Here is a 14227-nt window from a genome sequence, read left to right on the forward strand (position 1 = left end):
ATTAGTCCAATACAAGATGGAGTAATTTATTTTTTTGGACCATGAGCCATACTTACTGCCTTCCCATATATTTTATTATAATCAGGGGCACCTAACAGGTGGTATTAGGGATGTAACAATTCACAGAAGTCACGGTTCGGTTTTGTGGTCACGATTCAGGACAAGCTCAGTATTTCAAGAAAAAAAAAATAGTAGTAGTAGTCTCTAGTCTGTGATATATGGGACACAGTCAACCATACAGTTGCAATAATTGAATCTGAGCATTTCCATAATTTATGAAATGTAACAGTGCCCAAGTAAGACATTTGGTTGTTTTCCTGGATCGCCCATTTTGTGTGGTATAGATCTAAGACTGCTGCAAAGTTTGAGTGTTTAGCAATTAGCTTAGCCTAGCAATAGCGCGCCGCGGCTGCTCCGCCTTTCTTTACGTCTCTTCCCCAGCCTATTGCGGAGATCAGAAAACAATCCATGGCGATCCCGCTGGTGGTGGGTCTTCAATCTCTTCTATGTATATCTAATCAGTATGACACCATTTTTTTTGTTTGTTTACTGCCAGAGGCAAACTGATTTAAGTGCATAACCGCTACCTGTTTTGGAGGGCAATGTACTGAAATTATTCCGCATTTTGGTCATCTAACTGCATGCACCAAACTGTGACGTCCAAACCGAGATGAATACTAAAACTTTACACCCCTAGTCTAGTATTTGCTGGTTTGATTCCTTTGAGCTTGCCCATTATAATCTGGTGTGCCGTATCATCTGAAAAATACGGTGCCGGTATCACATTGTTTTCAGGAGATCTGTTTTAAGCACATGCTTCTTTCGAACTTGGCTCACGGATGTTTTATTTTGCACCACTGCCAAATGACCGACGGCATCTCACATCTCACTAACCTGAAAGCTATCAGTTTGACAAGAGCTTGTAGCTCACACTTTAACCTTTAACTTAGTAAGATTTATCAAACAATGGGATGTCTTACATAAGAAGCAGGTGATATTTCTGTATGCTGGAGTCTCTTCCTCTTGGCGAGATCAGGAAGCCTCAGGACAGGAGATAAGCAGTCAACCCAGTCAGAGAGGGTAATTAAGACGTCTTCCTGACTCCATGGATTCACCACAAGAAAAAAATGCACCGACTCTTTTACCACTGCATTTACTTTTACATATTTTTTAGTCATTCTGCATTTTATTTTGTAATATTTATATTACAAATGAGCATTTCAAAACTAAGGTTAAGCTGTTAATAAAGGACACCTTTTTTGTGAGTACCGTATGCATATGGCCATGATGGACATGCACACCCAAGTATGCTGTTTTAATGTGCTATTTTGTCACCATTTCAAAGAAGTCACAGGGAAACGCAGGTAGTTTAACTTTGAGATTTCTTTTAATTAAAAAAATCTACCTAAGGGTATTAGTGATGACAAGAATTATGATAATGTAGAAAAGTTGCACAGATGTCTAGCAGAGAAGCTGACAATAATTTGACGGCAGAAATTAATGAACAGACGCACACAGCAAACTCAGCTGTGTTTATTTTTAAATTCAAGAGATTCCGCTCCTAGGCACATATAGTCAAGCTCAATCCGCAAGAAATGCTGGACATTTTTTCCTCATCATGGAAAATACAGAGTTCATCACTTTGTTACACTGTGATGATACCGCTTCATTTTACATTTTCATAATAATTTAGAGTGGCAAAAGTAGTAATTACTTTGATGGGAGATGACAATTATTGGCAGGAAAAAAAAAAAAAAACAATTGATTACTGATTAGTTTGCCAGTTTAAAAATGTATAGTAACATTAGTTTCCTCCCAATGCATTTCAATAGGCATCAGTTATATCATAATTTATGGGTTGGAGTTGGTTACCTTTACCCCACACAGGTCAAAAGCAAATATTTTGTTAAAGGAGGGTTTAGTTTTTAAGATTTAGACCGTTTTTCACCACGGTCAGCAGGAGCCCTAAAACATACTGTTGGTCAACAAGAAAAAAATCATTTGCAAGTTTTTGAAATTTACAATCATTTAATGTATTCATTTTTTAATGAATACATTACACACAGTCCATTTAAAGAAAACCAAAAGACTTTTTGGTTCACATAATGCATTGCGTTGGCAGAATTAATGAAGTTATAAAGACATCAACTCTTGTGATATATTCTTGAGTTACAAGCAGTTGAATATTTGCCATATTTAATACATGTACGCTCAGTTTATTTTGCACCATGCATTTTATTTATATTTTCAAACAAACTCTGACATTCAGTTGTGAGATTATATTATATTATATTATTAATATTATCATGTTATTTTAAATTATATTATATTCACACTTCAGATTGAGTTACCACAGCTGCAGGTAATCGGGGAGGAAGACACTAATAAACAGGATGGTCACAAGTCAAAACCTCTCACTCTCAGAAGGCATCTGTGTTTACACAGGAAATGGTGAAAATGTTTTACCCCTAGCTTGTGGCGTGCTATTATTTTTCTTGAGCAAGAAATGCTCACTTGTACTCCGCTTCCACTGCGAGGCTCAGACAGAAGACAGTGGCCTCACACGGGTCCGAAAAGCTTGAGTCCAATTTGCTGCAGGTCTCCGCGAAGAGGGGAGCGGTGTTGATTTTGGCACTTTATTGCCATCCCTCCAAACAAATCCAAGTTTTTTCTTCCACCAGATATGTTGGCTCACTGGAGAACTGGGGAAGACGAGGAGAGGAAGAAGAGGAAAGGGAAAGGCGGGGGGAGAATGAAGAAAAACAACCTCGGGGCTGGAGGGAGATATTGTATGCATGTGCGCTCAAGCTCAAGGTTTGTGGCCAGCTGCTTAAGGATTTTTCTGGGGAGTCAAGATTATCCACAGAGTCAATAGAGTGGGTGTGAGGGGAGAAACCGTGCCAGCTTCTGCCAGTGCAACTCAATTCTGCTGGGCACAGACACTGTCCGCTTTGTTTTCCTCCCCTTTTTTGTCCAGAGTTAGCTGATGAGAAAGATTTCTGTGTGTGTGTGTGTGTGTGTGTATATATATATATATATATATATATATATATATATATATATATATATATATATATATATATATATATACTTTTTTGTGATTTCAATGTATGAAATAATCAATTACTTTTGTACTTCATAACCTTAATGAATTGATACCAGAGTAGTTAATTTAGTTAGCGTCCACAATGTTCAGAGACTTATTGAGCCAAACATTTGAAACAAATTGAGTCAGACAGTCAATTCCACATCTATCCAACCATCCATTTTCTCTAGCTGGTTATCCCAGGTGACGTTGGGCAAGGAGGCGGGGGAGACCCGGGACTGGTTGACTGAGACGAACAACCATTCATGCACCCACTCACACCAATTTACAGTGTCCAATGCCTCACATTTTTTTGGAAGGTGGGAGGAAGCCAGAGTGCCCAGAGGGAACCCACGTGGGCTCGGGGAGAACATGCAAACTCCACACAAGAAGGCCAGAGGCAGCTGTATTCAAAATCGGGTCCCTTTAATTGTGAGGTGGACGTGCTAACTGCTTCACCAAGCTGGCTACCACAGATATAGTTTTTTATTTCTTTTCAAGTGGTAGGCTAAAGGCTACGGTTTAACAATGACAGTTGATTTAGGAAGAATTTAGTAATTAATGAATTAAGTGCTAAAGTAATTGATTACTTTAGGAACTGAAGCAAAATAAAAACAAGTACAAAAGTATTTACTTTCGGTGATTATGTCATAACCAACTCCTTTAGGTTATAGGTACTGAAGTATTCAATTACTTGAGGTACCAAAGTGCTAAAGCAGTTGATATTGAATAAAATATAAAGTGATGGATTATTTTAGTACATAATGACCTAGAGTCTTTGATTACTGTACTACTTAATACACTTAGTACTAGCTATTTTCAGTCATTCTTTGGCTAAACACTTAAAACTATAAAATTAGAACCCGTAGTTGAATTTCTATCCTCTTAAAAAATCTAAAATTGTGTCTTTGGGATGAAATGAGTTAACCTGGACTTCTAAAGCAGTCATTGGAGCCCGGTAAAAATGGATATTTGACGTTTGTTGTCGTCAATAGCACTGAATGAGTTAAGCGTCTTTTTCAACCCTTTCGAAAATTCTGAGAGTTCCGGAAGCTTTCTTTTAAGAGTAGTTCAAGTGAGGTGTGCACACAAAACAGAGAGAGCTGTAGATGAGGAGCAACATTCACTCTTCCAAGAAGAGTCTTCCTGGCTGGATGTAGCGCGGCATGAGCGCTGTTGCCAAGGTCACAGCTCCGCATTTTCACGGACATGGTTGTCAAAGACTGAAAGGGCTCAACCCCTGGAAACACCTCGTGGCAAGCTCGTCATTCTGCATGCGCCGAAAGTGCTGAAGGCAAAAAGAGAGACAGAGAGGGCAGGAGGGATAGAGAGACTCCGGCGATCTGAGAGAGACAAGTACACCGAGAGGGGAGTCTGCTTTTTAGCGATACCAAACCCCAACACACCGTCACACATTGGATAATTGTGAGGGACAGCCTTGTGGGCACCTCTGAGCCAGAATTTAGGCCAAAATAATACCCCTCCTCTGGGTTTTCTCTGGCAGGGCTACGCTGAGGCCTTGACGGCAAAGCCAGTTAGACCTACAGTAGCTAAACCACCGGCGCGGTTCATTTTGAAACTTTAATCCTGAGCTCCACCTTGTTCTTAAAGAAATAACACATTCCAAATGTCTGGACTGAATCCTTGCTTGTGGAAGATTTATGTTACAGCCTTGCATTGTAGATGGGCAGCCTTTTCAGACAGCTTTTTAATGGCTTTGTTAGACTGGAATTTAGATTGGAGTCCAACATGACCTTTAGCAGGGGTCACTGGTTGGATCCATTTGGAGCTTTTGTTGGCACACCTGTGTGAGAGAACCTGATGGGACCGCAAGCTCTACTTTCAGGTCTTGTTTTTGTCTTACAGAGACAACACTTGTCCCCTGCCACACTGCATTGGGCAACTGAAAGGAAAAAAGACGTGAGATGTAATTCTCACTGTGGTGGAGTTGGAAGAGGACTTTTTCTTTTTGAATTAAGAGCAAATTGATTGGAACAATACACAGCCTTTTGCTGAATTGTGTTAATGTTTTTTTTAATTTGTTTTTTGTTATATATGGATGGTCATTGTCATTTGCGGAGCAATTTACCAACAAACCAGCCAGCTGGAGTTGCTGAATTAAATAGGCCAAAAAATACCTTTAAAAATTTTGTTCCAAAGTTAAGTAAATCAAACAAAGATGACTTTGTCTGATATCTATCTTTGTCTTAAAGACTTTGTCTTAACCCCCTCCCCAAGTCCAAAAATGCTTTAATGCTTTGCGCTGGTTAGGGGGTACTTTGCTGAAAAAAATGTTTTGCCATGGGGTGCTTGAGTGAAAAATAGTTGAGAACCATTGTGCTAGGTTTGAAGAAAATTTTGATATATCTGTGTGTTAGTGACTTTTTGTATTTTCTTATTTTAATTTTTCTTTTCTTTTTATAAAAACACATATTTATATATATATATATATATATATATATATATATATATATATATATATATATATATATATATATATATATATATATATATATGGGTGATATTTCCAAATTGCGGACCAATTAAACGTGTTGAAAATGCCTCGCTCTCTTTGATGATGCAGTTTTAACAATTGAACAAGGTTTGCTCCTTAATCATGTAAATGTTTTACAAATTCACCAAAAGTCCCACATTTACAAAATTTAATATATGTCTGTGTGCATTTCCATATTGGATACCTAATTTTAGCTATCAGCCATAACCAGATGTTACCTGCACAAACAAACACAGCTGAGCGAGAAAGACCACGCTCAACCACTAAGTGTTGCATTTTAGCAAAGAACTCTGGGAAATCTGAAAATAGCCCAGAGGCTCCTGGTATTATTGTAGGGATGGAGGAGGATGATGCAGAAACCATTTGGAAGCCACAGCGGGATAGCGCTGGACCAGGCTTTGTTTGGATAAATACGCTGCGAGATTATGTGGTTTGCCAAAATATAGCCACTTGTTTTCGCTTGTTCAAACACTGGGGATGTTTTTCCTTGAAATTGCTCTTTGAAAGGGAAGAAAACCAAACCCGGCTTCCATATGTTAGAAATATGTTAATGAGTGATGGCTGTGGCTCTCATAACACAATTATGGACAATACAGGCTATTATGAACTATAATTGTGGAAAATAAAATTTTCCATGCTATGTTGACTTGTGGTTAAAAGATGACGTAATTTTATTTTATTTTTAAGGATGATGCGGGAATTCACCCGTACCTGCACCAGTACCTGAAAAATAACCAGCACTGCACCCTGGATGCGGCGATCATCAAGAGAAACTTTCATAAAGGAAAAGTTCACAAAGGTCAACCCCACAGCATCCCATCAACGCCTGGCACCCGCTTTTCCCTCCGAGCCGAAGCAGGTCGAAAAAGCAGGTAAAGTGCTGATTGCCCTTTTTCGGTCTCCTTTTTTTCGATGCAGGTCGAATGCATTGAAGTGAAACCACTTGGCTTTCAAGATGCTTCCCTGCTTATTCTTTACTGTCTGTTCGTCTCTTAACTGGTCTCCGGCGATTAATCAAAGTGCCCCGTCATCAAACACCGATCCTCACAATATGCCATCCGACTGAAGGGCAATTGCATGTGTCATGGGATCTATCACATTGAATAAGAAAAGACACAAAGCACCTAGAAAACCATATGCTTTACATGTTAATGTAAAACAGAGCGCCACACACCCAGAAAGTGGTAGTTCAAAGCTCGCCAGAACCACATCTGACAAAGCTGCACTTGTACATGATAAAAGCATAATAAACATGAGAGCACTCAGAAAGAACAGACCTCTGCCAAGGCTTAAACATCAGCCGCCTGCAAAAATAATGAGTGAATAACTAATTTCGAAAAGAAGGTTAGGTTTCACCCGGATCCATAATGTGTTTGGACACGATGTCATCATATAGAAGCGCTAAAAGATATTCAATTGGATTAGCCATGTTGAATTTGATTTAGATCAGATGCGGGTTCAATTGAATTTGACCCATTTGATTGTGGATAGAGATACGCCTGGCCCATTGCTATGATGGCAATATGACAGGAGCTGGGAAAAGTACTGGCCCGCTTTAAAGGTTGAAACTGTGGGACTGATACATGTTTTCTGACACCCGGTCTTGAAACGTTTCCGATACGCCCTTTAATTTGTGATTTTAAACCGCGGTGGAGAGGGTGGAGAAGAAATTAATTATGTGCGGGATATGTTTATCAATACCATGATAAAAAAAACCCAGTCCCTAACCAATAATTGAATTAAAAATACCTCACAATACTTTATTTGTTGACAGGTTAAGAAAAACAAGAATCTCAATCTCAACCTATGTTTTTGACTACAAATCAAGTGTAAATAATGGATTTGACATGACATGACTCGACATAAAATCTGCTACATGGTGAGGACAGTGCATTGGATTTAAAGCTGAAAAAAAACATGGTTATGAAGAGATGTGGCATCTTTTCCAATGATTTTGTTCTTATACAATATGAATTAGGGTCATAATCATACATTAAAATGTGACTTTATGAAAACATTTAACCACAAATACAAAATTTAATGTTTAAATTCCAGACATTCATTCCCGGGTACTATCATGAATTTGTATGAAATGGTTGGAACTGAATGATTTAAGTACTGAGGTCATTGATTACTTTAGATAATTATGTACTAAAGTAATCAATGACTTTAGTTCTTATGTATTTTAGTACCTCAAGTACTAAGGAATCCAATTACTTTAGCCCTCTAGAATGACACGAAATTAATTAGTATAGTACTCAAAGTAATCACATTAGTACCTAATTTAATGTATTGCTTTTGTAGTTAAGTACTTAAAGTAATAATTTTTTTTAGTGCTTATTTTCCCAAAGCGGCACTTATTTACCTAAAGTAATGGATTATTGGAGTTCTTAATTACATAAAATAATTGATAAATTGAATATGTGACTATCTAAAGTAATTGATTACATTAGTACTTGGGTTTGAATGTCTGGACTCTTGGAAAAAAACATAAAAATATGTCTTTGGGATTGAGAGTTTTCATGTGAAAAAACAATCATTTACTGGTGCTATGATAACAAGAGGATTAATATCAAAATAATAGTGTTCATGAATAACGATCATATATATTATTGTTAATCAAGTGTTGATGAAAGTTTTGATTTTTTAGGGCATGTGATGTTGTACATTCCTAGTGAAAAATATGAACTGAATAATACAGAATTTCCTACACACATACGCATTGAGCTATGTTCACCCAAGGTTTGCTCTATGGTGTTATGGTTGAGTGCAATGACATTAGAACACTGGTTTTGGGGGCTTAAAATAACCAATGTGTGGTAGGTACTTGGACACACATGCCTATAATTTAACTGGGATTTCTCCATGTAATATGAGAATATAACACAAAGTGTATCGACCAAATGAGAAGCAACCTTGGTTCTTAAAGCCAAGTTTACATGCAGCGGTGTTGTGCCTCACTAAACTACACTGATGAAAACCAAACAGTTCGACCATTATGGTGCAGGAAAAAGAACAACATTCTTCGTACATGTACAAGGAAAACTATTTTAGAAAAGAAGATAATAGTAAGGCTGGTGTTAAACCGTTCTGATTTTAGCCTGTTATTTAAGTGATGACACCTATAATCTGTGGACATCATACTCTGCTTCAGTTCCTGCCTTGCATTTTAAAAATGCTGTTGTTGATATAACTTTGTGTAAACACGGTTTGAGAATGGCTTTGATCTCGTAGGTCACGTCTCATTTTTACCAGAGATCCCGTTGTTGTAAGATTTGTCTCCAGGATCTCTTTATAGAAAAAAAAGCCTCCTAGAGGTGCGATCTTTCCAACCAAAAGAACATCAACTCCGTATTTCTTCTATTATCGCGACAAGTCAAGTAACACAGAATTAGGTAACAATGAGCCGGAAAGTAAAAAACAAGCAAAACACTTCGGAATATCGAGAAGAGGAACAAAACAGACTTGTTAAAGCTAAACAAGCAAACATTCAAATAAAAATGTGGACTTTTCTACCAAAATGGACAAAGTCATCATATCCAGTTGGGATATAGCGATGATGATGATGGATGCTACTTGTGAGATTATCCTATTATTGAAAAAAAAAAAACAAATAAAAACTGACATCTACGTATCTGTTAGTTTTTGTCTTGTGAATGCAGTTTGAACCTTAGGCTTAATTTACCCTTTTTACTGCACATTTTTGGGAGACATTTGTCTTTAGTTTTTTTTTTTCTTTTCTATTGTGAGTCCTGGGGACACAACACTTTCCATATATATATATATATATATATATATATATATATATATATATATATATATATATATATATATATATATATATATATATATATATATATATATATGTGTGTGTGTGTGTGTATCTGTGTGTGTGTGTGTGTCTGTGTGTGTGAGAGATACAGTTTAAGAACAGAAATGAGTCAGTGCATTACAGACAACTATACTTTATTTTCACCGTCCACTTTGTTTTCTTTTGTAGCAAAGTGCCATTTGTTCCACATTTTCTCTCCCTTTATCTAGTATACCCTATCATTTTCTCAACTTTGTCCAGTGCAGTAATCTCTGTCTCTACTTTCCTCAGTCTTTAACTCAACTTTTTCCAGTGTAGTGTTTTTTTATTGCTCCCCTCCTAGGTATTGGTCTGTATTTCTCTGGCTGCACTATAAAGTCACAGTTTTTATTATCTGAAATACGGATACTTGGCTGAGGCATTACATGGGATGCCATAACTTGAATATATTTTGAATATATTTTGCTGTGCTGCTCACAATTGAAGCTCTGCACCAGATTCGGGATTGTGATCCTTCTGTTTTGGAGGTAGGCCTGGGTCTGTCTGAGTCTTTTCGGCTCTGGACCCTGACTGTTGTCTATAAGTTAGTGACCCCACACACTACTCCTAAGGCAGAGAATTTGCGGGCGCACTTCCCTGAAAATATTGCTATTGACAGACAATGTGAAGGTGTCTTAATAAAGGCACAATAAGTGGCACAATGTCAGGTGCAAGCGTTGGCTGAGAAACTAAACACCGAGAAGAAAAGAAGCCTACAGAAATTCTTACAAGGCATGGAAAAAAAATCCCTTATGAATTGTATGAGCTTCCCTGTAGTTGAATTATAGATCTGCTTCAGTGTGTCCAGATGATTGACAGAGGGTATAAGCACAAATTCAGACCCCCATGCCCCTGCCATGAAAGTGAGACGGAATCTTGAAACGTAAGGCAAGATCTTTGCAACTCTCAGTGTCTGTTTTTTGTCTCAGTGCCAGTGATAGCCGATGAAATCTGCTTTTTTGACCCATAGTTGGCTTCATACAGTCAAATTTTATTCCATTATCATAACACTCGTGGGAAAAGATCCTGACTGTTGTTGTTTCTGCATAACTCATTCAACACATTTTTTGAATGTTTTTCTTTCCGGAACTCAATATTGCCGGGGCCAAGTAAATATATTCACATACTCCCGACATTTACGTGCTCCCTTGCCCCTTGAGACTTTTTGATGAGAAACCAAATCACGATAGGGATGGGAATCGAAAACCGGTCCTTGTTGAGAACCGGTTCCTAGTGTTTAAATTCCTTGCATCGTTTTCTGTTTTTGCTAACGTTTTTCTTATCGCTTCAAGTATAACATCGCCATCCTTGTTGAGTAGCACAACATGCATTGCAACATTATAACAGTAATATCGCAGCATGTTGCCTCGCGGCGCAAACGCTGAAAGGTTGGCTTGTATTTTATAATGATGAAAATAGGGCATCCTTTTTTCCAAGTCACTCTCCCTTGCATCCATACACACACAGACACGTGCGTGTGTACACAAAACCTAAATAAAAAAAATGTGAATTCCAATCTACCTGTTTATTTTCCTTTTATTTCCATATAATTTACTAATTAGCTAACATATATATCTTGGCTCCATATGCACTGACATGCAAAAAAAAAAAAGGCACAGTGATATCACTAGAGTGGTTCTTCTGGGTTGGCACAGTGTCGGTAACTGCCTCACGCTGCTTCATGAACTGAAAATTTACATTGACTTGGAGTAGTCACATTGCTTGGTGGTAGACAGCTGTGTTTTTAGTGAGAGCGGAGAGATTTTAATTACCTATGTTTTAGTGGGCAATGCTCCAGTAGTGAAGCGACAAGGGAAATACTACGTAGAGGTAGCAGATGATTTTCTTACCTCACATTCTTGCATTGGCCGTGGTTGATTTGCCTAGAACGAAATAAATGAATGTGTTGGACATAATTGGGTAAGAAACGGTCTGGAATATTCCTGACTTGTAGCTTTGTTCTTATCATCATCATTATTATTACCTTTATCAAGACAGGGAGACAATATAGTTTCTGTTGCTGCTTTCAGCCCATTAACACTAACGCGCACATAAAGTTGTGCTCTGTCATAGATGAGAATATACTGTACGTGAAAGGTATTATAAAACAATTTAATGACCAAAATGATCACAGATATGCATTTTTTAAAGAGAAAATATGTATTCTGGGGCATCAAATGTTTACTTTCTTCACACTGGAAAATGTAAATAGCAACAACCTCAAATAACGTTCATACGTTCATGTTTTGTGACATTGTTACGAGTGTTGCCACAGTTACCTTGTAAAAGTAACTTAGAGACTTTACTGAGTATGTGATTTTAAAAGTAACTTAGTTAGATTAACGAGTTCCTTAAGGTTAAGGCTTTGGAGACGCTGCCTGTATAGAATTCCAAATGCTCAATACTTTTCAGAATCATAATTTATTAATTTGCTCGGTCGGATAGTTCATAATTTAGTTTCCGGCGAGTAAAAATTCAGCTGTGCTGCAATTAAATGGATATCCAGCAGTGGATCCCAATTTTACCTCTTGGTAATGTTTATATTATTCAAATACTGCCATGGATTTCATTTCCCCCGTATCATTACGAGTCTTCGCTGCTGTAGAACTCGGAGTCAAACGTGAGGATTGTTAGAGGCGATGCGTTCCATTGGGTTTAGAGAAAATTAAAGTTTTAGAAATTGGTTCATGCCAATCAACGTGTTGGGTTCGGGGTGAGTGGGAGTCAAGATGGGGAGGGGAAATACCGAGATGGATGCAAGAAGAGACTTTAATGAGGGCAAGAGTGCAGGAGGGATAAACTGCCGCGACGACTAGAGTGACAGTGATTGAGGGAGCCCATTTCAAGCTCAGCACACCCAAACCCAGCAATTGTCTCTACAAACTGTCTATCCACCTGATATCTCTTCTTATTTCTCCTTCGTCAATCCCTATTTTCTTTCTTCACGCCTGATGCATTCCCCCTACCTTCCTCCCTTTCTGTGTTTGGATTTGGGCAGACTTAAACTTCCCTCCTGTCCCCCAGCCAGCTATGAATCACATGGAGCCCAGGGACCCAGAGGCTGCCAGGGCCTCCTGATGACTCCCAGCCCGACCATAACAAGTGGCTGACAACTCTATTTACATAAAACCAGCAGGCAGAGTGCAGAAACAGTCCAGTCTAAATTACACACGCGCACACACATTTTTTGCAGTGCAAAAAACAGATATGTCACAATGAAGTTTGTGTAGTTATGAATGAAAGCCTCTCTCCAAATAAATATAGGAGATGCACAGTCAAAAGGTTTTATGGCCTTAGGGCTTAGATTCAAGCGTTTTTTTTGTTGTTGAGTTTTTCCACATGAGTAGTGCGGGTGGAGGGACCCAGGGGATGCGGGGCCCTTTAGACCTCTATATCCGCTCGAGCCATACATCTCTCATCATGGGATACCAGGCAAAGCAAAATGAAGTATACCACTGCTGATTGATGCCTAACAGTTAAATGTGCTTTTTGACCTTTCATGGCAACATGAATGCTGACCTCTCCAGCTCCAATCATACATCTATTCTAAAATCATGTGAAGAGGATGTACTTTTCTTCCTTATAACATGATCCAAAATGATTTCACCGTATTATAAAGAGATTAATCAATTAAAAAAAATACTTGTAATATACATGATTTTGTTTGTCAAAAAAGAATTGCTCACTCATCGTCAACAAACCCATGTTGTCCTGAAATCTAGTTCAATCGCAAATTAAGGATGCTAAAAAGCTACTTAACATTGAATTATGTGGTGCTTGTTGTGAACGTTTGTAGGGCACTCCAGTGTTGGTGGCTAACAGCATTAGCAGGTAAAAACAAGTGCCTCTAACCAGAGCCTTTTCAATCACTAGTCAAAAAATGTAACAACAAATATTGCTCACTCACTGGCACTACAGAAAAAAAATGCTATCCATGATTCCATGAACACTTAATATATAAAGGACACTTAATATTTACTTTATTATAACGGCAATGTATTATATGGTGCCTGTTTACCGTGTTTAGTGATTTATCCTGAACTGATTGCCAGCCAATTGCAGGGCACAGAGGGACAAATAACCAATCGTGCACCCAATCATACCTAGGAACAATTTAGAACGTCCAATTCACATGTAATCTAATAGCTGTAAATGACTTTACACACTTGCTGTCAGGTTTTAAAAATATAGACTTACTCAAATGTGCTGTAAAATCAACAAAATCACTCATATAGTTATAAGGTCACTTTCTTTCATTGAGCGAAAGACTTTGGAAACTAAAAATGGTTATGAATAAAATATATTTAGCACAAAAAATGATGGCCAACAAAGAATACCATTATATAATGGAAAAGTAGTGTACACAAGTACAGACAGGGGGTGTATTATACACAGATTTTCCGTAGCTTCATTCAAACTAAACAGAATCACAAACTATAAATATAATTTGCTTTAAATGTCACTCCATCTTGGGTAAGCTAAAGACAAAATCTTCTGTTCCAGAGGACACTATTGTTCAGGGGTGTTTCTGCTTATTTACCCCAGTGGATAGCTTCAGAGGTGAGCTAGAGAGTGTATACCATCTTCTCTCGACTGACAGCTGGAGCGAATGTTTATGAAATAAACATGGGCCTGATGCAATGCTCAGAACCCTGCTCTGCAGTGGCCTTGGAAGCCTCCTTTATCACCAACCCAGCCCCCCCCCTTCCACATTCTTTTATTCTTTCTGTCTCCCTGCAATACATTCATGAACACATTCCCTTCAACTGTTGATACA

The 14227-nt window shown here is 38.1% G+C and overlaps 1 protein-coding gene across 11 annotated transcripts in view; it reads left to right on the plus strand.

Moving 5' to 3' along the window:
• LOC148407784 (uncharacterized) overlaps positions 1-14227 on the plus strand; it is a 227954-nt gene that overhangs the window by 68552 nt on the left and 145175 nt on the right. For 10 of the 11 annotated variants that reach the window (XR_015863638.1, XR_015863636.1, XR_015863637.1 and 7 more), the window contains one exon: positions 6288-6472. Coding sequence is in view for 6 of the 11 variants with exons in the window: in XM_088402152.1 (XP_088258278.1) it covers positions 6288-6472 (185 nt within the window). In the remaining 5 variants the exon portion in view is untranslated. Of the gene's footprint in view, positions 1-2627; positions 2815-6287; positions 6473-14227 lie in introns of those variants that run through there. The other variant, XR_015863641.1, reaches the window with a different exon arrangement.

This window comes from Hippichthys cyanospilos, chromosome 19 (assembly GCF_059441005.1).
Source record: "Hippichthys cyanospilos isolate Australia breed blue-spotted pipefish chromosome 19, RoL_Hcya_1.0, whole genome shotgun sequence".
Taxonomy (NCBI): Eukaryota; Metazoa; Chordata; class Actinopteri; order Syngnathiformes; family Syngnathidae; genus Hippichthys; species Hippichthys cyanospilos.